The sequence below is a fragment of the Oncorhynchus clarkii genome, chromosome 16 (assembly GCF_045791955.1).
Source record: "Oncorhynchus clarkii lewisi isolate Uvic-CL-2024 chromosome 16, UVic_Ocla_1.0, whole genome shotgun sequence".
NCBI classification, from domain to species: domain Eukaryota; kingdom Metazoa; phylum Chordata; class Actinopteri; order Salmoniformes; family Salmonidae; genus Oncorhynchus; species Oncorhynchus clarkii.
In genome coordinates this window covers 28,332,661-28,359,750 of record NC_092162.1, presented here as the reverse complement: position 1 = coordinate 28,359,750, position 27,090 = coordinate 28,332,661, and the positions used below count along the sequence as shown (strand labels likewise).

General features: G+C 40.7%; 1 protein-coding gene across 1 annotated transcript in view; it reads right to left on the bottom strand.

Moving 5' to 3' along the window:
* LOC139368296 (transient receptor potential cation channel subfamily M member 4-like) overlaps positions 1-25,324 on the bottom strand; it is a 101,036-nt gene extending 75,712 nt beyond the window's left edge. Inside the window, exons 1-6 of the mRNA XM_071107043.1 lie at positions 25,132-25,324; positions 19,425-19,486; positions 19,038-19,215; positions 6,792-6,972; positions 2,575-2,744; positions 1,719-1,896 (exon numbers count right to left, since the gene is read on the bottom strand). Coding sequence (XP_070963144.1) covers positions 1,719-1,896; positions 2,575-2,744; positions 6,792-6,972; positions 19,038-19,215; positions 19,425-19,486; positions 25,132-25,188 — 826 coding nt within the window. The 5' untranslated portion in view covers positions 25,189-25,324. The remainder of the gene's footprint in view (positions 1-1,718; positions 1,897-2,574; positions 2,745-6,791; positions 6,973-19,037; positions 19,216-19,424; positions 19,487-25,131) is intronic.
* Between the last annotated feature and the right edge of the window lie 1,766 nt (positions 25,325-27,090).

Below are 27,090 nucleotides of genomic sequence, written 5' to 3'. Positions count from 1 at the left end.
TCTATCACCACAGGATGGCATAGTGTGCACTCTCACGATGTCAACCTGAAAATGCAATAGCTACTCTAGGCATTTCAGTACACAACTAGGTGATGTCAGAGGTCATAGACTATAATAACAGCATTGAATGGTTATAATGCCATTGATTATTTTATTTTTTTAAGTTACTATATACATATCTTTTTCAATACATTTTTTTGGGGGGACCTTTTTATTTATTTATTTCAATTCACCAGGTAGGCCAGTTGAGAACAAGTTCTCATTTACAACTGCGACCTGGACAAGATAATGCAAAGCAGTGCGACACAAACAACAACACAGAGTTACACATGGAATGAACAAACATACAGTCAATAACACAATAGAAAAAGTCTATATACAGTGTGTGCAAATGAGGTAAGATAAGGGAGGTAAGGCAATAAATAGGCCATAGTGGCAAAATAATTACAATTTAGCAATTAAACACTGGAGTGATAGATGTGCAGAAGATGTGCAGAAGTTAGTGAGGGAGATATGAGTCTCCAGCTTCAGTGATTTTTGCAATTCGTTCCAGTCATTGGCAGCAGAGAACTGGAAGGAAAGGCGGCCAAAAGTCGAATTGGCTTTGGGAGTGACCAGTGAAATATACCTGCTGGAGCGCGTGCTACGGGTGGGTGCTGCTATGGTGACCAGTGAGCTGAGATAAGGTGGGGCTTTACCTAGCAAAGACTTACAGATGACCTGGAGCCAGTGGGTTTGGCGACGAATATGAAGCGAGGGCCAGCCACCGAGAGCCAGCCAACGAGAGCATACAGGTCGCAGTGGTGGGTAGTATATGGGGCTTTGGTGACAAAATGGATGGCACTATGATAGACTGCATCCAATTTGCTGAGTAAAGTGTTGGAGGCTATTTTGTAAATGACATCGCCGAAGTCAAGGATCGGTAGGATAGTCAGTTTTACGAGGGTATGTTTGGCAGCATGAGTGAAGGATGCTTTGTTGCAAAATAGGAAGTCGATACTAGATTTATTTTTGGATTGGAGATGCTTAATGTTAGTCTGGAAGGAGAGTTTACAGTCTAACCAGACACCTAGGTATTTGTAGTTGTCCACATATTCTAAGTCAGAACCGTCCAGAGTAGTGATGCTGGACGGGCGGGCAGGTGCGGGCAGCGATCGGTTGAAGAGCATGCATTTAGTTTTACTTGCATTTAAGAGCAGTTGGAGGCCACGGAAGGAGAGTTGTTTGGCATTGAAGCTCGTCTGGAGGTTAGTTAACACAGTGTCCAAAGAAGGGCCAGAAGTATTTAGAACCCCTGTGGTAACGCAAGATTAATCATCCTCTAGAATTCAAATGAATACTAGTATAAGTCATATGGTAATAGCTTGGTGTTGCCACCTTACAGCCTGGCTTTAACCTATCCAGTTCAACCAGAACCAACAGAGACAAAAGGAGGCCCTTTCAATGAGGTGATCACTGATCTAACATGATTGTCCAGTCATTCTGATGAGTGATTACTTCAAGAAAGGAGGAGGAAAGGATGGATTTTGGATAGGATGAAGCCACGCAGTCAGGTGGCAACAACAAGCTAAAACCATATACTAGTATGGATTCAAATAAAGATGCCCTCCAACGGAAGTAGTGCCCTTATTTCTCACATGGTTTACCTGAGGCACGTGCTTTTGTTTAGCCTGAATTACATAGACTAAATTGACGTATTTGAATCCAACGTCTCTCACCCCAGATGCCTGTGCGCTGATGGGAAATATAATCCTCCAGCCGGGCCCTGAAGCTTGCCTCGCCCCCTCTGCGGCCTACACTCCCATCATCCACCAGAAGAAAGGCCTGGTAGTTGTTGTCCAGGCAACATGAGTCACGGGACGTGTTCTGGAAGTAGTACCTAGCAGGGAAGCTACCCTGAAAGAGGGGGAAACAAGACATGGTCAGAACATGAGGGCTTTTCATACTACTGTGACTGGAACGAAATGCAAAAATTGCTGAAGTTGGAGACTTATCTCCCTCACTAACTTTAAACATCAGCTATCTGAGCAGCTAACCGATCGCTGCAGCTGTACACAGCCCATCTGTAAATAGTCCATCCAATCTACCTACCTCATCCCCATATTGTTCTTATTGACTTTTTTGCTCTTTTGCCCACCAGTATTTCTACTTGCACATCATCATCTGCACATCTATCACTCCAGTCTTAATTTGCTGAATTGTAATTACTTGGCCTATATACTATGGCCTATTTATTGCCTTACCTCCTCATGCCATTTGCACACACTGTATATAGACTTTTTTCCTATTGTGTTATTGACTGTATGTTTGTTTATTCCATGTGTAACTCTGTGTTGTTGTTTGTGTCGCACTGCTTTGCTTTATCTTGGCCAGTTCGCAGTTGTAAATTAGAACTTGTTCTCAACTGGCCTACCTGGTTAAATAAAGATGAAATAAAAAAATAAAACTGAGCCGAGCCAAGCCAAGATATCCACCATCATTTCCACCATAGTTTCTTAAACTATGCTGAAAAAGACAATGTGAAAAGGAAATATCTGAGTTAACAGTTTGGTTCGGCACGATAGCGTGAATTACCTGCGGATTGACCAGCTGCTGGCGGTTGTGGACCAGGCCCCAGGGAGCGATGCCCAGAGCCACCACCTTGTTCAGGGAGACAGATGAGGCAGCGGTGGCATGGTCCCTTACCGCTTCCCCTACACACCTCCCTACACCCTCACGCAGGCCTCCAGTCAGTATCCACGCTCCTGTAGTAGGTGTGTGTGAGAGAGAGAAAGAAAGAGAGGGGAGAATATCATGGGATGTTATTACATGATCTAGTATATTTCCAGTTCAAAGTGGTAAGATGGTATTACATTGACAAGTAATGATGGTTACTTGGAGCAAATATGATTCAAGAGAAATAGCTAATAAAGTTAGCAGACGATTCTGTCATTGTCAGTTGCTTTCTAGGAAAACAACTGAGTAGGCCTAATGTTGTAGATTTTTGTTAAGGGATTTTTATGAATAATGACTAAATTATGTATGCAATCAGAAATCAGAACTATGACTAAACAGAATACTACTATGTTACTGTATGGATGTATGAATCTTATTATAATCATAATACTGAATGTAATGTGTGTAGTTTTCGTCCAGAATTAGAAGGACTGTCTGTTCCTTGTTAGAAACGAATGGAGCTATCGTCAGACTGGCTGGAATGCTGTGTTCCTTACAGGACTTCCTGTCTCTACCCAGGGTGGGGAGAGACTTTGGGCTTGTAGTAGATTGTTTAACAGGTGGCAGACAATGTGGGAAGGCTTGTGAACCAGTTCGCCATTATATCGGAGAGAAGGAGGAGCAGCATTCAAAACGCTATGACGAAATGTGATATAAACCAATGTACATTGTATTATGATCAGTACTCTCGAGAATAAACGCTATTGATTGATTTTGAGACTGGTCTCTGTCCATTTTATGCAAATAAGTATCTTACAAATTCTTAGAAATGCACAGAGTGTTATAATTGAATTGGTTGATGAACAAATAGGAATATAATTCCTTTAACAATTTTGTAGAACGGTGAGGCCACTTTGATAGAGACCAAATGTTACAAAAAACAAGTCATGGCAACTCACTCACTCATTATCACTGGTTCTTTAGTCATAATTTTCAATATTTAATTCAGGATTATTGATTGTCTAAATACATCTGTCCTCTCCTCGTACTTCTCCGTACTGAGCCAATTACTCTCTCTTTCCTCCCACTCTTAAGTTCAAAGTTATTTGTGCTTGCATCAGCAGTAGCTTTTAACCAAGATAATGGTGGGTGTCGTATGTGAAGCTGGAGTGTGGGAGTGGTAGTAGTGGGAGTAGAGCTTCTCAATGAAGTGCTAAAATCCAGAGCGTCTCATATAAAGGGCTCCTGAGTGGCGCAGTAGTCTAAGGCACTGCATCTCAGAGGTTGAGGTGTCACTACAGACACCCTGGTTTGAATCCAGGCTGTGTCACAACTGGCCCGTGATTGGGAGTCCCATGGAGTGGCGCACAAATCCCCAGCGTCGTCCGGGTTTGGCGGTGTAGGCCATCATTGTAAATAAGAATTTGTTCTTAACTGACTTGCCTAGTTAAATAAAGGTTAAATGTAAAAAATATATATATATATATATTAAAGGAACGTTATATATTGCATAACATAGGAGGCTGAAACACAGCAAAGGTGAATTTAAAAATAATAAACCCACTTACTAATAAGCTAGATGGAGCAGAATACCTAGAGATATGAACCCCTTGGGGGGAGACAATTCATGCGATTGTATGTCTTGAAAGACCCCTCTCCTTCTTATGATAATGACAGGTTTGAGCGCAAGGTTTTCCAAATAGTCAGTCATCCTAGTATATTCAAAGGGTCACGGGAAAATTCAAAAAGGATCAGAAAGGTGGGTCACAGCTTGTACAACTTTGGTAACCACTGGGTCAGAGTGTAGAGAGCGGGACAGCAGAGAACAGTAGTGGATTTCCACGATTCCCTATCACCCCTCGGGGTATGGGACTAATTTGGAGTACAATGACCATTTCCTCTCTCCTGAAGTGACAAGGCCACCAGCTACTTGTCGTTCTTCAGAAGTCCCTCTGAGGCCTAAGAGTTCAAGACAAAACAATAAATATGCTCACACTCACTGTGGTATTGCACGGCGAGAGAGTTGTATAGCGGTTGTGCAAGGCAGAGGTCATACAGTAATGTGAGAATTGTCTTCAGTTCTTAGTGTTTTTCCTGTTACTATAAGTACACACTTACAGAAAAAACTGTTGCAGTTCCTCAATCTGTAACCTTTTTTTGTGGTTAAGTTTTCAAATCAGCAAATGTTGTGACTTAGTAAAACCTAGAGTTTCAGTATTTGCCTAAAATCCCATTGTATTGTCCTGGATGGTCACAATATATTACAGTTAGTGGATTTCATAAAAATAAAAATAGTGAGACATTAAAAAAGTTATGCTTTTTTGATTAACCTATACTAAATATATTCACGTCACCAAATAATTTATTAAAACACACTTTTTGCAATGAAGGTCTAAAACAGCCTCAACAGCACTCTGTAGGGAAGCACCATGATCTACCTGGAGGACAGCTAGTTTCCGTCCTCCTCTGGGTACATTGATCTAGCAGGCTCATGGTTCTCACCCCCTTCCATAGACTTACACAGTAATTATGACTACGTCCTCCAACTTATCAAAGCTCTTGCAGTATGAACTGACATGTTGTCCACCCAATCAAAGGATCAGAGAATGAATCTAGTACTGAAAGCATTAACTACAGCTAGCTAGCGCTGCAATGCATAACATGTGGTGAGTAGTTGACTCAAAGAGAGAGAAAGACAACACTTGAACAGTTTTGAACAAAACATTTTATTCAAAAATGTATGACAAGAAAGAGCTATATTTCGTTGTATTTTTTTCCACGGCTTAATTTAACTAGGAAAGTCAGTTAAAAACAAATTCTTATTTACAATGACAGCCTACCGGGGAACAGTGGGTTAACTCTCTTGTTCAGGGGCAGAACGACATATTTTTACTTTGTCAGCTCGGGGATTCAATCCAGCAACCTTTTGGTTACTGGGCCAACACTCTAGGCAACCTGCCACCCCATCTAGCTAGCTAGTTTTTACCTACCTAAAAAGAGAGGGGTGCTATGTTAGCTAGCTGGCTAAGGCTATCCAACACTGGAACTCTTCCAAGTCAAGGTAAGCTTCTGGTTTTATTAATTTAGTGCCACCAGGGCCCTCCGGTGTAACTACTAAACTGCTTGCTGACTGTACTGCATGATTGTAGCGGCTATGACGTTAACTAATATGGTGACAACAATGTAGGCTATGTGTAGAGGTTAGCGTTTATGATACGAAGGTTAGACTTGGGAAGGTTTTTTCGCCTGGTCAGAGACAGCTAATGTGTTGTGCACTTATGTCCACAAGTGAAGGGAAAATGTGAGAGGAATTATACAACAATAAAAATAATCATGCTGTTTGTATTTGGCTGCTATGAAGGTAAACTGTGTTTGTGTGTGATCTGGGCTGTATTCATTCTGCCGATTCTGTTAAAAATGGGGATAAACGGAAGCAAACGGATCGAAACGGGTATAAACATACCTGAATTTGTCCAACAGAAACTCTCGTTTGCAACTGTTGATTACACCCTAGATCACCTACATGCAGGCAAGAGTGTGGAAGACGGTATTGAATGTGTCAATGTCTGTTATTTTGATTACTAAAAATGTTCTCTCGATCTGTGCACCTACGTTGTAAACTTTCAGTTACAGGCTAGGTTGTAGCAACCTCATGATGGGTTAGGGAAAATTTGAGTATCATGTCGTAGCTTAAACCTGTCAATGTTACATTGACATGACTGAATGGAATATAAATGACATGATGTAATAGAAATAATAAAAAATAATATAAGGTATGCTCATAAAAAAATTATAATAACTGACATCCGTCATCTTAAATCGCCGCTACTGACCACAGTATATCAAAAATCTCCCCCTACTCATTATGATTTGCAAAAGCGGATGTGCACAAAGGTGGCGGCCTCCATGGACTTAATACGTTTTCTGTATTGTAGCTTTCTCACCGTTACCCTCTTTTTATATCTGTATTTAGCCCAGTATACATGATCCCAATTGAACAATGTTGTGCACCATAGTTTAAAAACTCTGTAGATTGTTTTAGCACTATTGCGTCATATCTGTATTCTGCCATCTTTATGCACATGCGTGTTCAGAAAGTGCCATTGAGTAAGGAGAGGAGGCGGTTCCATCAGTACCTGTGCTCTGGGAGGCTTTGACCAATCCCTGCCTCAGGACCTCCCGTACCCACGTCTTGACCTTTGCTCTCCCCTCCCCGCTCACCACTGACACCACCAGGTTGGGCGGAGGTAGCCCCCAGTGGGCCGTCATCAGGGTGTAGACGATGGAAGGAGGGGTGTCCCACGAGAGACGCAGGAACTAGGGGAGAGAAAGAATAGTACATGCCAATAGTAGACAGTCTATACAATAATATTGTATAAAGTATATAGTATAGTATACTCTCTTCGTCTCCTTCCCTTCATCTGCACTAATGTAAAAGATCTGTGTCTCTGCTCTATCATTACTACCAGAAAGCCATAGTAATGATGATTAATCAATTCAAGAACAAAATGAATGTTGACAGGAGAAAGAAAGCAGTATGAAAGATGGAAGCAGCAGAGAGGGAAACAGTCAGACAAGCACATACATAGTGAGAGAAAGCAAATAGATCTATAGTGGTTCCTCCTTTAAAAGTTGTGTCATACTGCGGCACACCCTGGTGCTGCTACAGCATTCTGTGGCATGTTATCTATTTGTCAGCCATTTTTTCTGTTAATAAATCCTTAGAGCTACCCCCTACTTTTTTCAATTCCCGCCTGAAGACATACCCAAATCTAACAGCCTGTAGCTCAGGCACAGAACCAAGGATATGCATATTCTTGGTACCATTTGAAAGAAAACACTCTGAAGTTTGTGTAAATGTGAATTGAATGTAGGAGAATATAACACAATATATCTGGTTTAGATAATACAATGAAAAAAAACATGTTTTTTATTTATATTGTTATATCATCATCTTTAAAATGAACAAGATAAAACAAACATTCAGATAGGATGATGGGGACAATTTCAGTGAAAAACAGAGGGCAACAGTACTTGTGCAAAGTTTCAGAATGATAACTTCCAAAATGAGTGTGCTACATGACATGAAGTGACCCAGGTGTCCCACTCAAGTAGCCCAAATGTACCCAAATGGCCAAATTGGTGAAGTTATACATTTTGAAATGGAATAACTATATACAAAATACCAAAATGGTATTCTAACACCCCTTATTTTATTGCAGTTTGTGATTTTGTTACACCTGTGCTGGTTGAAATCATTGTTTTTTTTATGGGGCTCTATTCTCAGATAATCGCATCGTATTATTTCGCAGTAAATCCTTTTTTAAATCTGACAACGCAGTTGGATTAGCAGGATTCTAGGCTTTCAAAGCATGTGAGACACTTGTATTTTCATGAATGTTTAATATGACTATTTATGAAGCGATCACCGTATTTTGTCGAATTTCCGTGCGCAGAGAGGTTAATGCAACTTATTGCTAGTTTGACCACCAGAGGACATCTTTGAGAAGCATTTGATAGTCTTCTGCATTGGCATTATCAGAGAATTTAAAACCTTTTTGTATTAACATAGTATATGGGATTGATAAGAAATTTGGCTTAATTAATTTGATTAATATTATGATGTTTCTATTCCGAGAAAAACAAAAAACAAAACCCTCATGGAATGGAAAATATGGTGCTGTACAATGTGACAGTCAGGAGAAGGCTACAGGATTGGAGCATTCTAAATTGTTTGCCTTCATTAGACAACTTTGTTCCAATATTTCTGTAAATCAGTGATATTTATTCCATAGTAATTCGTTATGGATCCATAACTAAATCAACATCTGTAATTTGAAAGAGTATTTTTATCATTATATTATTAACAAAATGTGTTTATTATGCTTCTGTGCAGTCTACAATACATACTGTAGTAAACATGGGAACGTGCCTAATTCCTTACATAAGGGAGAGCAGGCCATGTCTGTACTACAGAATGCGGGGCACGCGGAAGACCGGGATTCAAATCCCCGATGGGGAGGAAGGAGTAAGCTGTCCTTCTAAATAAGAATTTGTTTTTAACTGATTCCATATGTATTATTTCATAGTTGTGATGTCTTCACTATTATTCTACAATGTAGAAAATAGTAAAAAATAAAGAAATATCCTGGAATTAGTAGGTGGGTCCAAACTTTTAACTGGTACTTGCTTAATTCATTTGATTAATATTATATTTTTTTCTATTCCAAGAAAAACTAAAAACCTTCTGGGTTTCCATTAGGATGGAACGGAAAATATGCCGGCAGTACAGTACTGGGCTATTTAGCTAAAGAATCCCCGCAGGGCACGTGCGTGACCGGGGTTCAATTCCCCGACAGGAGTAGGCTGTCCTTGACTTGCCTAGTTAAATAAAGTTTGCGAATTTTCAAATTATTGTCTAACCAATACCCAAACAGAGATTAAGTGAAAGTAAAAAAACTCATTGATTTATCAAGACCAGTCCCCATGCTTGCCTCAGAGCAGCGTAAAACAGTACTAAAACAGTTGCAGGCTTTTGCTTCTAACTTCAATTTGCTCTTGACATGAATAAGACCTACACCATTTTTAACAGAACATTACTCAACACTAGTGAGACTAATTTCGCCTATGGTAGGCCTAAAAAAAATGTTTTTCAATAACTTAACTCTCCGCCGATAATTACATTTAGAGGATTGGAGGACTCTAAACTAATATCTAAGCGGCATTTCCATTAGATAAGAGACTTTTATCATTCTAAAGGAATTCATAATAAATCGCTTTGTTTAAAAAGTAACAATATTTTGAAGATTTTGTTTTTATTTAACCTAGAGTGAGTGAGAAAAAGGCAATTCTTGAACATCACTAATTTGTAAATAAAGCCAGTTTGTTATTTAGAATTATTTTTTAGCAGGCATCACTAGCTTATATTCAGTCAACACATATCTTAAGAATATCATGGAATATTTGACAAATTAATTTCTTATGGATCCATAACTAAATAAACATCAGCATTTTGAAAGAGTATTTTTAATCTATATTCTTCAGTTACACATCCTTGGAATAGCAGAACAGCATAACAAGAACAGCATAACAAGAACAGCATAACAAGAACAGCATAACAAGAACAGCATAACGGTCTGGGCAGCCCATGCTGTGCCTGGTGAGCAGTTGGTCAAGTTCTGTTATCAGAAGAGGAATGGAAATGTCAGGGTGAACCGATGACCTGACGAACCCGCAACGTATGTTGACTCTGCCTGTCGGAGGTGGAGCTCCAGAGCTCACAAGTGTGCATGGCATGGCATGGATTGTGACGCCATCTCGTTCCTCGCCCATGAGCACCTTCATCAGATGAGCAGAATGGTACCGCCCTGAGCCCCCATAGATTACAGTGACCTGTGATAGAAACGGTAGATCAATTGAGAATGAAAAGTGACTCCAACACACAAATGAGGCGTACACATTTTAAGAATCTAGCTTAATCTTTGGGCTAGGTGTCCCGTCAGCGGGACACCTGTCGACAATTTCTGGTGAAATTGGAGGGCGTGTATTTCAAATAAATAATCTTAAAGATTATGGATATTAAACATCTAGGTACATACAATTATCTTTTATCGGTTAACTTCATGAGTGTTGGGGGCAGTATTTTCGTTTTTGTCAACAAAAAAAAAACATACGGCCTATTTCTCAGGCCCAGAAAATAGAATATGCATATAATTGTCAGATTATGATAGAAAACACTCTAAAGTTTCCAAAACTGTCAAAATATTGCTTGTGAGTATAACAGAACTGCTATTGCAGGCAAAAACCTGAGGACAAATCCAACAAGGAGGTGCTGAAAGCGCTCTGTTCCAATGGATGCCTTGCCTCCATTTAAAAGGGATATCAACCAGATTAATTTTCCTATGGCTTCCTCAAGCTGTGAAGTCTTTAGACATAGTTTCAGACTTTTATTTTGAAAAATGAGCGATGGCTGTGTCCCAGCAAAGTTTTTCATGCGCAACAGCCATTTTCTCTCTTTCGCCTATGGAAGAAGCTACATTCCGGTTGACATATTATCGATTAACCTCTCTGATCTACCCATCCCGGATCCGGTATCGTGAATACAGACTCAAGCTCATTACCATTACGCAACGTTAACTATTCATGAAAATCGCAAAAGAAATGAAATAAATATGCTAGCTCTCAAGCTTAGCCTTTTGTTAACAACACTGTCATCTCAGATTTTCAAAATATGCTTCTCAACCATAGGAAAACAATCATTTGTGTAACAGTAGCTAGCTAGCGTAGCATTTAGCGTTAGCATTATCGTTAGCATTTAGCAGGCAACACTTTCACAAAAACCAGAAAAGCATTCAAATAAAATCATTTAACTTTGAAGAACTTCAGATGTTTTCAATGAGGAGACTGTTAGATAGCAAATGTTCAGTTTTTCCTGAAAGATTATTTGTTTAGGAGAAATCGCTCCGTTTGGTGCGTCACGTTTGGCTACCAAAAAAAAACGAAAATCCAGTCATCAATTACGCCAAACTTTTTTCCAAATTAACTCCATAATATCGACTGAAACATGGCAAACGTTGTTTAGAACCAATCCTCAAGGTGTTTTTCACATATCTCTTCGATGATATATCCTTCGTGGAAGTGTGCGTTCCGTTCTGAATCCCAGGACAAAATGACCGCAACTGGAGATTACGCACAAATTTAGATAAAGGCCACCGGGCGGACCCCTGGAAAATGTAGTCTCTTATGGCCAATCTTCCAATGATATGCCTACAAATACGTCACAATGCTGCAGACATCTTGAAGAAACCACAGAAAGCACATGGTCGTTCCTGCTGCATTCACAGCCATATAAGGAGACATTTGAAAACAGAGCTTCAGAGATTCTGCTCATTTCCTGTTTGACGTTTCATCTTGGTTTTGCCTGTAGAATGAGTTCTGTGGCACTCACAGATAAAATCTTTGCAGTTTTGGAAACGTTAGACTGTGTTCTTTCCAAATCTGTCAATTCTATGCATAGTCGAGCATCTTTTCGTGACAAAATATTGCGCTTAAAACGGGCACGTTTTTTTATCCAATAATGAAATAGCGCCCCTATAGGCTTAACAAGTTAAATACTGTAAAAACAACCTGAGGATTGATTATAAAAAACATTTAACATCTTTCGACGCACTTTACGGATACTATTTGGAATTTTAGTCTGCAATGTCGTGACCGCTCGAGCCTGTGGATTTCTGAACATAACGCGCCAAACAAATGGAGGTATTTTGGATATAAAAATAATCTTTATGGAACAAAAGGAACATTTATTGTGTAACTGGGAGTCTCGTGAGTGCAAACATCCGAAGATCATCAAAGATAAGTGATTTAATTTATTGCTTTTCTTACTTTCATGACCAATCTACTTGGCTGCTAGCTGTTTGTAATATTTTGTCGACTGAGAGAGATGTTCTTACATAAACGCTTGTTATGCTTTCGCCGAAAAGCTTTATTGAAATCTGACACGCCAGGTGGATTATCAACAAGCTGTGTTTTGCTATATTGCACGTGTGATTTCATGAAAATTATTATACATTTATATTTTTAGTAATTTAATTCGAATTTGGCGCTCTGCAATTGAGCGGATGTTGATGAAAAGGATCCCGCTAAAGGGATGGGTGCATCCAGAAGTTAAAAGCTTAAATTCTTGTTAATCTTACTGCATTGTCCGATTTTCAATAGGCTTTACAGCGAAAGCATGCCATGCGATTGTTTGAGGACAGCGTCCCAGATCAACATATTTTTAAACCAGCACAGGCTTCATAAAAATCACAAATAGCGATTAAGGCTATAGATTCTGGCCAACAGCCAGTGAGATTGCAGAGCGCCAAATTCAAATACAGAAATACTCATTATAAAAATTCAGAAAACAAAACATATTTTACATAGGTTTAAAGATTAACTTCTTGTGAATCCAACCACGGTGTCAAATTTAAAAAATGCTTTACGGCTAAAGCATACCTTACGGTTATTTGATAACAGGTTTAAAGTACACAATTATCGATTTTATTACACAGTATGCCTACACATTGATTGGCTATATACCTTCTTTTTTATATAAAATGCTCTGAAACCAAAATACCTTTAGTTTTGGGTATCCTCTCAGCACCGGCTCATTTTCAAGTCCTCTGGTGGTTACAGTCCTAACTCTGGAACGGATAGCACCATAGAAAGAAGCTGGCTTGATGAAAACGATGAAGAAATCAGAGATATGCTGGACCCTGTCAGAGAGGTGTTTCTGGGTACACATCACTTATTTCTATGTAGGATTATAGCAATATTTTGTTACGTTTAAGGCCTATTTACATGTATATTTCTATCATTGTACCTAAATGTATTTTTTCTTCTCCAAATGCAGACAATGACCCAAAACACACTGCCGCAAGGTTTTGCATTGCAAATGAGGGCATAAACTGGGTCAAGACGCCAGCAGAGTAAGTATACCTTTATGTAGTAAAATAAAGGTTAAATACAAATAAGTAAAAGACCTACAAAACCTTCGGTAGGCCTACGGTATGTTTTTAAAAAAAAATTGCTCTGTACTGCAGCGCCAGCTGTGCCACCAGAGACTCTGGGTTCGTGCCCAGGCTCTGTCGCAACCGGTCGCGACCGGGAGGTCCGTGGGGCGACGCACAATTGGCCCAGCGTCGTCCGGGTTAGGGAGGGCTTTGCCGGTAGAGATATCCTTGTCTCATCGCGCACCAGCGACGACTGTGGCGGGCCGGGCGCAGTGCACGCTAACCAAGGTTGCCAGGTGCACGGTGTTTCCTCCGACACATTGGTGCGGCTGGCTTCCGGGTTGGATGTGCGCTGTGTTAAGAAGCAGTGCGGCTTGATTGGGTTGTGTATCGGAGGACGCATGACTTTCAACCTTCGTCTCTCCCGAGCCCGTACGGGAGTTGTAGCGATGAGACAAGATAGTAGATACTAAAAACAATTGGATACCACGAAATTGGGGAGAAAAAGGGCTAAAATTTAAAAAACAATAATAATAATTAATCTATACATGTTGGTTTTCTGATTTAAACATGATCGAACTTGTTTGGCATCAACTGAAAACATTCATCCGTAACTCTGCCAAGCCGACAAGCAAAGATGAACTAGTCAAGGCCATCAAGATGTTTTGGCAAGAGAAATTGACGACAGAACAATGCAACAAATACATTCATCTCAGCAAGGTTTTAACTGTGGTCGTGGAGCTGGGTGGAAGTGAGACTAAAATGTAGTTTATATAAACATCCCCATTTGAATGCATTTTTCTCATTATTTTATTTTATTAATGAAAGCATAAAGATGTTGATGAAGAAATACTGTACTGCTGTTTTGAGTTAGAAATGTAACACTTTAGAGTGCTTAAGCATCGAATACATTGCAAGTTGAGGGATTTTCACAACAGTGGCCGGGTTATAAAAAGTCTATTGTCCTGCTAATAGGAAACATTTGCATGATGGGCTACACCTGCTACAGTTGTGAAAAACAAGTTTGAAAACCTGTTTTCAAAATGCCTCCAGTTGTCCATACTACTGTAAATAAAAACATAACATCTTGTTTACATCTTGTTTACATTCTTTATTGTGTCACACATAATTTGTATCTAACTTTCCAATTACTTTTAGAGTTTGGGATTTACAAATGTGCACTTTTCAATATTAGTTACATTGTTTTAGTTAGAACGTGCAGACCTTTTTTTCTTTAAACTATTGTTTTATGTAGTATGCTACATTTCTGACCAGTTGCAATTGTAAGTAGGGCTAATAAAATAAATCCTACTTCTATTAGGCTGTTAAGCCTAATAGCCTACCTCATCCAGTTAAGCAATTGTATATAGGTCTAGGCTCTGAAGAAATAGACTCCAATTAAGCCCTCTTGTTGTTTGTAAAGTCAAATTAAAATGAATATTATTGTTGAAATGACTTGCTTGACTGGTGTAGGTTCTCTCCATCTGTTGGTGTGCAACACTTGCATAACAAGTTAGCTATATTTTCAGCACCAGCCTCTGTTCACCTCCTATTGATTGCCGCCAGTTGTTTTTTAAATTGAACCTTTATTTAACTAGGCAAGTCAGGTAAGAAAAAAAACGTATTTACAAATGGCGGCCTACTCCGCCCAAACCCGGATGACGCTGGGCCAATTGTGCGCCCTATGGAACTCCCAATCATGGTCGGATGTGATACAGCCTGAATTCGAACAAGGGACTGTAGTAAAGCCTCTTGCACCGAGATGCAATGACTTAGACTGCTGCACCACTCGGGAGCCATGACCAATAAATAAATACATATTTATTTATTTCAGAACACTAACTGTGTGTAGGTAGACACGTGTAGGTATATTGCCTTGCAAAAGTATTCATCCCCCTTGGCGTTTTTCCAATTTTGTTGCATTACAACCTGTAATTATTTGTATTTTTTTCATGTAATAGACATACACAAAATAGTCCAAATAGGTGAAGTGAAATGAAAATAATTACTTATTTCAAAAAAATGATAAAAAAATTCAAACGGAAAAGTGGTACGTGCATATGTATTCACCCCCTTTGCTATGAAACCCCTAAATAAGATCTGGTGCAACCAATTACCTTCAGAAGTCACATAATTAGTACAATAAATTCCACCTGTGTGCAATCTAAGTGTCACATGATCTCAGTATATATACACCTGTTATGAAATGCCCCAGAGTCTGCAACACCACTCAGCAAGGGGCACCATGAAGACCAATGAGCGCTCCAAACAGGTCAGGGATAAAGTTGTAAAGAAGTACAGATCAGGGTTGGGTTATTAAAAAAATATCTGAAACTTTGATCATTCCACGGAGCACCATTAAATAAAGAATGTCACCACAACAAACCTGCCAAGAGAGGGCCGCCCACCAAAACTCACGGACCAGGCAAGGAGGGCATTAATCAGAGAGGCAACAAAGAGACCAGAGATAACCCTGAAGGAGCTGCAAAGCTTCACAGCGGAGATTGGAGTATTTGTCCATAGAACCACTTTAAGCCGTACACTCCACAGAGCTGGGCTTTACAGACTGGCCAAGAGTGGCCAGGAAAAAGCCATTGCTTAAAGTGTTAGCCAAACGGCATGTGGGAGACTCCCCAAACATATGGAAGAAGGTATTCTGGTCAGATGAGAATAAATTGAGCTTTTTGGCCATCAAGATAAACGCTATGTCTGGCGCAAACCCAACACCTCTCATCACCCTGAGAATATCATCCCCACAGTGAAGCATGGTGGTGGCAGCATCATGCTGATGTTTTTCATTGGCAGGTGGTCACTGGTCAGAATTGAAGGAATGATGGATGGTGCTAAATACAGGGAAATTCTTGAGAGAAACCTGTTTCAGTCTTCCAGTGATTTGAGACTGGGACCGAGGTTCACCTTCGAGCAGGACAATGATCCTAAGCATACTGCTAAAGCAACACTTGAGATGTTTATTGTGAAACATTTAAATGTCTTGAAATGGCCTAGTCAAAGACCAGACCTCAATCCAATTGAGAATCTGTGGTATGACTGTTTTGCTGTACACCAGTGGAACCCATCCAACTTGAAGGAGCTGGAGCAGTTTTGCCTTGAAAAATGGGCAAACATCCCAGTGGCTAGATGTGCCAAGCTTATAGAGACATACCCGAAGAGACTTGCAGCTATAATTCCTGCAAAAGGTGGCTCTACAAATTATTGACTGGGGGGTGAATAGTTTGTTTTATTACTTGCTTGTTTCACAAAAAAAATATTTTGTATCTTCAAAGTGGTAGGCATGTTTGGTAAATAAAATGATAAAAACCCCCCCAAAAATATATTTTAATTCCAGGTTGTAAAGTAACAAAATAGGAAAAATGCCAAGGGGGGTGAATACTTTCGGAAACCACTGTACATGTGGAACGATAGATACAAATGATTAGTTGGGGGGGGGGGGATTTTCACCTAGCTCAAGTTGGGCAGGGGGCTTCACACCTAGCTCGGCTATTAGACAATTCTTTAGTAAAGGTTGAATAGACTATTGTTCAGCTAATAGCTCATCCTGCTACTACGCTTGTGAAAAACTAATAATAATACTTTTCCCCCTTTGAAGACATGTTGAAGACTACAATTGATAAAGTGTTTTTGGCCACAATCGGCCCCAACCCCAATTAATACATTTGGGCACAGTCGATAGCGTGCTGGACTTCGGGCCAAAATGTTGAGGGTTCAAAACCTGCTCCCTCCTTGTTTCATTACATTATTATGCCGGTCTCAGAGCAAAAAAACTCCCATCTCGTTCCTCGCGTCATTCTTTTCCTGAGTGGCTCTCTTGTGGGCATGCTGGCAGGATGGATTGTTTTTTATTCTATACAGTGGGGCAAAAGAGTATTTAGTCAGCCACCAATTGTGCAAGTTCTCCCACTTTAAAAGATGAGAGAGGCCTATTTGGTCAATAACAAAAGTTTCTCAATACTTTGTTATATACCCTTTGTTGGCAATGACAGAGGTCAAACATTTTCTGTAAGTCTTCACAAGGATTTCACACACTGTTGCTGGTATTTTGGCCCATTCCTCCATGCAGATCTCCTCTAGAGCAGTGATGTTGTGGGGCTGTTGCTGGGCAACACGGACTTTCAACTCCCTCCAAAGATGTTCTATGGGGTTGAGATCTGGAGACTGGCTAGGCCACTCCAGGACCTTTAAATGCTACTTAAGAAGCCACTCCTTCGTTTGGGATCGTTGTCATGTCTGTTTGGGATCGTTGTCATGCTGAAAGACCCAGCCACGTTTAATCTTCAATGCCCTTGCTGATGGAAGGAGGTTTTCACTCAAAATCTCACGATACATGGCCCCATTCATTCTTTCCTTTACACGGATCAGTCGTCCTGGTCCCTTTGCAGAAAAACAGCCCCAAAGCATGATGTTTCCACCCCCATGCTTCACAGTAGGTTTGGTGTTCTTTGGATACAACTCAGCATTCTTTGTCCTCCAAACACGACGAGTTGAGTTTTTACCAAAAAGTTTTATTTTGGTTTCCTCTGACCACATGACATTCTCCCAATCTTCTTCTGGATCATCCAAATGCTCTCTAGCAAACTTCAGACGGGCTTGGACATGTACTGGCTTAAGCAGGGGGACACGTCTGGCACTGCAGGATTTGAGTCCCTGGCGGCGTAGTGTGTTACTGATGGTAGGCTTTGTTACTTTGGTCCCAGCTCTCTGCAGGTCATTCACTAGGTCCCCCCGTGTGGTTCTGGGATTGTATGTCTTCCATTTCCTAATAATTGCTCCCACAGTTGATTTCTTCAAACCAAGCTGCTTACCTATTGCAGATTCAGTCTTCCCAGCCTGGTGCAGGTATACAATTTTGTTTCTGGTGTCCTTTGACAGCTCTTTGGTCTTGGCCATAGTGGAGTTTGGAGTGTGACTGTTTGAGGTTGTGGACAGGTGTCTTTTATACTGATAACAAGTTCAAACAGGTGCCATTAATACAGGTAACAAGTGGAGGACAGATGAGCCTCTTAAAGAAGTTACAGGTCTGTGAGAGCCAGAAATATTGCTTGTTTGTAGGTGACCAAGTATTGTTTGTAGGTGACCTTATTTTCCACCATAATTTGCAAATAAATTCATTAAAAATCCTACAATGTGATTTTCTGGATTTCTTTTCTAATTTTGTCTGTCATAGTTGAAGTGTACCTATGATGATATTACAGGCCTCTCATCTTTTTAAGTGGGAGAACTTGCACAATTGGTGGCTGACTAAATCACTGTATATATGAATTACAATCAGCCTTTACTTAAACCAAGGTTTCTAGTCTTTTGCATAGTTACAATGTGTAATCATTGATGTCCCAGGAGCAGGAGTGGTAAACACTGTTGAAGTGTATAATTGTAATACATACATGCAGACACAGCATCATTCAAAGAATGGAGTTTGATACACCTGGTATTGGATATGACTGAAAAAAAACATCCTAAATAGCGATTTTCATAAATGTACTTTATAACAAAAAAATATGCACAATCGTTTGTCTCTACATTAACTAACATATTCCTCTCAATTGTACATTTTTTGCTTGACTCGTTATGACGTTATAATTACTTACATTTGCTTCCACCATAGTGTTTTGTCAGCCATCTTAGAAAGTCACCAGGGATGGGTGGCTCGCGTCAAATTCGTCATTAGAACCACTCGGAATGATTGGTCATATAAAAACCTTGGGACCCAAATACATAATGAGTGTTTTCACTCCCCCTTGCGGTGGTCTGGAGCTATGCAGCCGTGACGCTGGGTACCTCTAAGTCCAGCGGTGTAAGCTCGCAACTTTTAAAGGAGGAAACACTGTAGAGAGAGGGAGAAGCATACAGACAGAGAGAAAGACAGACACCTACTTTGCTGTGTCTCTTGCTGGCACCGGCAAACTCCAGCTCTCCGAAGGCGTCGGTGGGGTACTCTGAGGAATGCTGGGAGCTGTCCCAGTGGCTGACGATGGCTGTGCTGAAATAGTCCCCCAGAGCCACTGACTCATGGGTGTCCCGCGTACCCCCACACTGACACAGCCTGCCATTACTAAAGGAGAGGAAATGGGACAATCAGCAGCAGCATACGAAAATATTCATTATTACTTTGATCATTTACATTATAAGAATAACATATTCATCATTACTATATTCAAGCTTTACACAGTTATTGGCCTCCTGAGCTTGCATTATTTTGAGCAATAGGTGAATTTTTTTTATTTGAGAATGTGGGAAACTGGGAATGCGATTAGACTTTACCTGAAAGAATCCTCTACGAAAGTTGTGCACACTCGTTTCTTGATAATTTTGGGTATCCAGCTCTGAAATTATAATTAGAAGGTTAGTTTATAACCATCAAGATTGCTGATATTTGATTGATTCAAGAAGCAAAATACACATGATTTGGTGCGTTATTGCAGGTGTTCGGTTTCCACCCTGAGACTTTCAGGGTGCCTCACTAAATTAAGAGTAGGCCTAACTGTTAGGCCTCCTGTAATATTAAATCCAAACTATGACACTGTTTTTTTTATATTTCAACCCTGTCAAACTGTGCTCATGCATTACATGTGAAAAATATTGATCTTGCTGCTGTTTTCTGTTTGCTAGTTTTTCTCCAGCTTTTTCTGGGACACCTTGAAACCTCACCGATGCCCCCAAAGGTTGAAAGTAATAGGTGCTTTGAAATAAGTGCCATGTAGTGTTGGAAAACTACCAGTAATTTACCAAAGTTACCTGAAGTTTCTGTAATTAACAGGTAATCTATGGAAAATGTGGTAATTTATACTTCAATAATATTTAAAAAAATGTATTCATATATTCATTTTTTTCTTCAAATGTACATCCGTGTCCATATTGTCCATGTCATGAGTTTATAGTGGATAGCCATATTATTCAAGAGAAAATAGCTAATGAAAAAAGCATTACTCTGCCACCGGTTTGCCACCCATTTGCCATATTATTACTCCTACATAGCAAATAGGCCAGTCTTACCTAGTGTTGATCTTCAGTGTAACATTTCTTGTGTTGATTCAAGTATTAAAATCCACGCCCACCATTATGATATTTCCCAACATGCTCTATTGCAGGTTGATTTTTAGAATTGTTTGTTTTAATATCTATGTCTTTGCATGTACATTGATTGATTCATTAATCTTGTGCTACTCAAATATAAATAACATACAATTTGTTACTTGGATTTATTGCACCCATTACTGAAATGGTTGTTCCAATTTAGATGGTTTAGGTCAGGGGTGGGCAGATTTTTGGCTCTCGAGCCAAAACGGGATTTTGAAATTCTACAGAGGGTCGCATTTTTTGGGAGACCCAATCATTTATTTATTTTAGCAGTTTGCGGGTGCCTCTTGATTGGCGTAGCGCTTTAAGGCACTACGCCAAACCCGGTGCTTGAGGCGTCACCGGGTTTGATCCCAGGCTGTGTCACAGCTGGCTGTGACTGGGAGACCTATGAGGCAGTGCACAATTGGCCCAGCGTCATCTGGGTTAGGAAAGGGTTTGGCAGGCCGGGCGCATGCACGCTGACACGGTTGCCAGGTGTTTCCTCTGACACATTGCTGCAGCGGGCATTGTGTCTAGAAGCAGTGCGGCTTTGCTGGGCCATGTTTCGGAGGACGCAAGGCTCTCGACCTTCGCCTTTCCTGCGTCAATACGAGAGTTGCTGCGATGGGAGACTGTAACTACCAATTGGATACCACGAAATTGGGGACAAAAAAGGACAATAAAAAAAAGATATATATTTTGTCTCGCGGGCTTGAAGTGCCCGACGGGCCCATGGTTTAGGTAGTCTCATATTGTGGGTGAATAAAAATTCTTTAAAAAATCTTTAAAAATTCAGTCCACTCTTGCTGAATCCCAAGCCTGCATAATGTGACTTGCAGTCCTACTGTTACCTGTAAAACCATGAGTTCAGGCCACTGTATTAGGGTAAAGCTAGGCCCTTTATAAAATATGTGTGGTATTGTGTTAAAGAATAACATAAACTGACGTAAACTCGTACATCGCCTTGGTCCGTACAATTGCTCTTATTTTAGCGCCCCAAAAACGTAATACTTCCAGATCAACTGTAATGTCAATACCATTGTAAAGCACAATTTCTCCCCTTTCCAACAAAATAAATGATCACTCGATCTGTCCAACTTATCACAATATCGCCTCTAAAATGTTAATAAAACAATATAAAGAGTTTATATGTCATTACATACCTATTTGAAGGTTTGTGTTTGAATTTTAATCATTTTTTAGGGCAGTGCTCAAGTGATCTTTGAAGTAAACAGCGGCTTTGAGAATGATGATCGCATGCAATAATGACGCAAAAAAATGACTTGGTATCCCCCTTACCCCCGCCGAGATTGTAAGACAGAAATAGTTGCTTTATGCGTGCTGTACGTTACAACATGACACGCCATGATGTAACGGAGGGTCCGTTTTTTCAACTCCAATACTATAGAGCCAACACCATGTCGATCAACGCATGAATAGAAACCTAGTTCACACCGCCGATTTTGAAGTCAACACAGTCGCTATAGTTTTCTTTGTAGCCTCGTTTGAATATTGCGGTGGCGCACATTTGTACGGAATGGTGTGAGTTTACTTTATACATTAAATAATATTCTCTAAGGATCTAGCTTGGTGAAGGCCACAGGACTGAAATGGAAAATGTGTATTTTTCTCAATGCTCTGCTGATTTTAACAAGGCTAATCTGAAAACAAGACTCCCTAAATTGTATCAGCATATCGATTGCGCAACCACGGCTGGTAAAACGTTGGATAATTGCTATTCTAACTTCCGCGATGCATATAAGGCCCTCCCCCGCACTCCCTTCGGAAAAACTGACCACGACTCCATTTTGTTGCTCCCTGCCTACAGACAGAAGCTAAAACAAGAAGCTCACACGCTGAGGTCTGTTCAACGCTGGTCCGACCAATCTGATTCCACGCTCCAAGACTGCTTCCATCACGTGGACTGGGATTTGTTTCGTATTGCGTCAGACAACAACATTGACGAATACGCTGATTCGGTGAGCGAGTTCATTAGAACGTGCGTTGAAGATGTCGTTCCCATAGCAACGATTAAAACATTCCCAAACCAGAAACCGTGGATTGATGGCAGCATTCGCGTGAAACTGAAAGCGCGAACCACTGCTTTTAATCAGGGCAAGGTGACCGGAAACATGACCGAATACAAACAGTGTAGCTATTCCCTCCGCAAGGCAATCAAACAAGCTAAGCATCAGTATAGAGACAAAGTAGAATCACAATTCAACGGCTCAGACACAAGAGGTATGTGGCAGGGTCTACAGTCAATCACGGATTACAAAAAGAAAACCAGCCCAGTCACGGACCAGGATGCCTTGCTCCCAGGCAGACAAAATAACTTTTTTGCCCGCTTTGAGGACAATACAGTGCCACTGACACGGCCCGCAACCAAAACATGCGGACTCTCCTTCACTGCAGCCGAGGTGAGTAAAACATTTAAACGTGATAACCCTCGCAAGGCTGCAGGCCCAGACGGCATCCCCAGCCGCGCCCTCAGAGCATTGGCAGACCAGCTGGCTGGTGTGTTTACGGACATATTCAGTCGATCCCTATCCCAGTCTGCTGTTCCCACATGCTTCAAGAGGGCCACCATTGTTCCTGTTCCCAAGAAAGCTAAGGTAACTGAGCTAAACGACTACCACTTCCGTCATCATGAAGTGCTTTGAGAGACTAGTCAAGGACCATATCACCTCCACCCTACCTGACACCCTAGACCCACTCCAATTTGCTTACCGCCCAAATAGGTCCACAGACGATGCAATCTCAACCACACTGCACACTGCCCTAACCCATCTGGACAAGAGGAATACCTATGTGAGAATGCTGTTCATCGACTACAGCTCAGCATTTAACACCATAGTACCCTCCAAACTCGTCATCAAGCTCGAGACCCTGGGTCTCGACCCCGCCCTGTGCAACTGGGTACTGGACTTCCTGACGGGCCACCCCCAGGTGGTGAGGGTAGGTAACAACATCTCCACCCCGCTGATCCTCAACACTGGGGCCCCCACAAGGGTGCGTTCTGAGCCCTCTCCTGTACTCCCTGTTCACCCACGACTGCATGGCCACGCACGCCTCCAACTCAATCATCAAGTTTGCGGACGACACAACAGTGGTAGGCTTGATTACCAACAACGACGAGACGGCCTACAGGGAGGAGGTGAGGGCCCTCGGAGTGTGGTGTCAGGACAATAACCTCACACTCAACGTCAACAAAACTAAGGAGATGATTGTGGACTTCAGGAAACAGCAGAGGGAACACCCCCCTATCCACATCGATGGAACAGTAGTGGAGAGGGTAGTAAGTTTTAAGTTCCTCTGCGTACACATCACAGACAAACTGAATTGGTCCAACCACACAGACAGCATCGTGAAGAAGGCGCAGCAGCGCCTCTTCAACCTCAGGAGGCTGAAGAAATTCGGCTTGTCACCAAAAGCACTCACAAACTTCTACAGATGCACAATCGAGAGCATCCTGTCGGGCTGTATCACCGCCTGGTACGGCAACTGCTCCGCCCACAACCGTAAGGCTCTCCAGAGGGTAGTGAGGTCTGCACAACGCATCACCGGGGGCAAACTACCTGCCCTCCAGGACACCTACACCACCCGATGTCACTGGAAGGCCATAAAGATCATCAAGATCATCAATGTTGTTGTCACCACCCGAGCCACTGCCTGTTCACCCCGCTATTATCCAGAAGGCGAGGTCAGTACAGGTGCATCAAAGCTGGGACCGAGACTGAAAAACAGCTTCTATCTCAAGGCCATCAGACTGTTAAACAGCCACCACTAACATTGAGTGGCTGCTGCCAACACACTCCAGACACTTTAATAATGGGAATTGATGGGAATTGATGTAAAATATATCACTAGCCACTTTAAACAATGCTACTTAATATAATGTTTACATACCCTACATTATTTATCTCATATGTATACGTATATACTGTACTCGATACCATCTACTGCATCTTGCCTATGCCGCTCTGTACCATCACTCATTCATATATCTTTATGTACATATTCTTTATCCCTTTACACTTGTGTGTATAAGGTAGTAGTTTTGGAATTGTTAGCTAGATTACTCGTTGGTTATTACTGCATTGTCGGAACTAGAAGCACAAGCATTTCGCTACACTCGCATTAACATCTGCTAACCATGTGTATGTGACAAATAAAATTTGATTTGATTTGAGTATTTTTCTCAGCTCATACGGGAGTAATACAGGCCTAGTGCACTAATTTGGTGCGGATTACTTTTATTTTATTTAAAAAAAAAAAAATTGTGATTTATCAGGGGGTACTTCAACCCGCTATGCTCGAAAGGCAAGGCACTCTAGGAAATATGTAAATAAGGCTTTACACTAAGCAGTGTGTTAATTTAACACTGAAAAGTGTGCACCCCTATACACTGGACCGGTGTTAAATCAGACCAGTGGTAGATGTAACACTGTGTGGATTTAACACAGGGGAGGGACTTTGCTGTGTATTTAAAAACTCATGGTCATGCAGCATACTTTTGGCGATGCTTGGAACACAGTGTATGCAATATCACAATGCGTAAAAACCAATCAGATTTACAATTGACCAATTGTAAAATAATGTGATACCAGGAAGAATAGCCAACATTTATTTTACAAACGAATAATACCATAAGTATGTTGTTATCCCACATTCTACAGTAGTGCATAACTAGGCTACTCGAAAGACAAGTTTCAAAATGTTGATTGAAGCCGTGTTAAAAGCGTGTTGCTGCCGCGCCACACACGGTACTCTCAGCCTTTTTTAATCGTAGTCTAGCCCCCACATAATAAATAGCCCCACATGCAGTAAATCAATACTGTATATTACAGTCAACTTTAGGTTACAACGGAATACAATTTCTCACACATTTTGTTGGAAGCATTCCCACCTGATCTTTCTCGGTCTTTGACATTTCGCCGCCGCCTTCTCCTTCCGTATCGCTCATCTCAAATACCTATTGTTTTATTCCCGAAAAACTATGAACAGATAAATTATCCATTTGTCTGAACCTTTTCTAAATTACTGGCCATGACGTGAGCGTTCAGAATTGAGTATGAAAATCCAGTTTCGTTGTGGTTACATTCGGCGACACGTCTGCTAGGTAGGTGTGGTTAGAGTCAAGAAAGGGTATGTAGAAGGAAATCTGAAAAAAGTTTATTGCGAAAATGGGGTAAGACCAATGCAGCATATGGATAACAAGTCAAGTCTAGACAGACAATTGAGGCATGGCATGACTTAATAATGCGGATAGTAACGTTGAATATGCGCCAAACTATCCACCTTTAATATTTCATAATAACACGAACAAAAATATAAATGCAACATGTAAAGTGTTGGTCCCATGTTTATTGAGCTGAAATAAAAATATCATAGAAATGTTCCATATGCACAAAAAGCTTATTTCTCTAAAATGTTGTGCACACTTATTTTTACATTCCTGTTGGTGAGCATATCTCTGTTGCCAAGACAATCTATCCACTTGACAGGTGTGGCATATCAAGAAGCTGATTAAACAGCATGAGCATTACACAGGTGCACCTTGTGCTGGGGACAATTTTATTTAACCTTTATTTAACCAGGTAGGCCAGTTGAGAACAAGTTCTCATTTACAATTGCGACCTGGCCAAGATAAAACAAAGCAGTGCGACACAAACAACAACCCAGAGTTACACATAAACAAACGTACAGTCAATAACACAATAGAAAAATCTATATACAGTGTGTGCAAATGTAGAAGAGTAGGGAGGTAAGGCAATAAATAGGCCATAGAGCCAAAATAAATACAATTTAGCATTAATTAAAGCACAATAAAAGGCCACTCTAAAATGTGCTGTTTTGTCACATAACACACGTTTGATCACATGCTTTTTCAAACCGTGTGTTGCAAAATGTGAGATCCCATTGATTTCGCTGTGGTTTCAGTGCTTTCTTCGATCCCATGCTGCTTTCAAACATCGACCTCGACTGGATTTTGTACTGGTAATTTAGCAGGTAGAGTAGGGAACTATGGAACATTCAGAGACACTTTCTGCACTGTTGTTCAAATAATTTGTTTTATTTGGTATAGTATAAGCTTCCATGCATAGATTTTAAAATTAAAAAAAAAAAAAATATTCATCTGGAAGGCAAGAAAGGTAAGCATAATGTAAAATTCAAACCTGGTATTCCAACTGATTATAGGCTACTGAAGCCAACGATTTACCACTGAGCCACGGAGTTCTGATAAAAACAGTGGAGAAAAAAAAGTATTGCTGGCTGGCAGAGGTCCCTAATGTGCATTGTGAACAGATAATGAAGTGCAAAGTAATGAACCGTTTTTCAGTATAATTTGATGAAAGCGCCAACGCCTTCAGAAAGCCTCGGTTTCCCATCACTAGCAGAGTGATGTGTAATTCTTATTGGAATTTAGCCAGAATGTGTTTATCCAACAATTGGAACTATCAATCACACACAAATTGCATTCAGAATGACTGCCTTCTCCTCCCCTTCATCTACACTGATTGAGTGGATTTAACAAGTGACATGCGCAAATATTATAGGTACAGTTTAAAACATTCTCACACATATCTTTTCAAACGTATCAGATTATCAGATTAACTCCTGAAGTTAAAGTTTAAACACTGCAGTCAACACTAATGCTCAGGCAGATGCAGTCTATAAGGGATCAATAAGTCACCTGTGTGTTGATCTGAGAGGTGAGGCTACAGTCAGAGGCACAGTCAAAAGCAGCAGTACAGCCATCTCAATACTGCCTATAAGGAAGATGATAAGATTGTTACATAGAAATGACGATAACATTGCATTATATACTGTAATATTACACTGCATACATAGCATAGAGTAATAT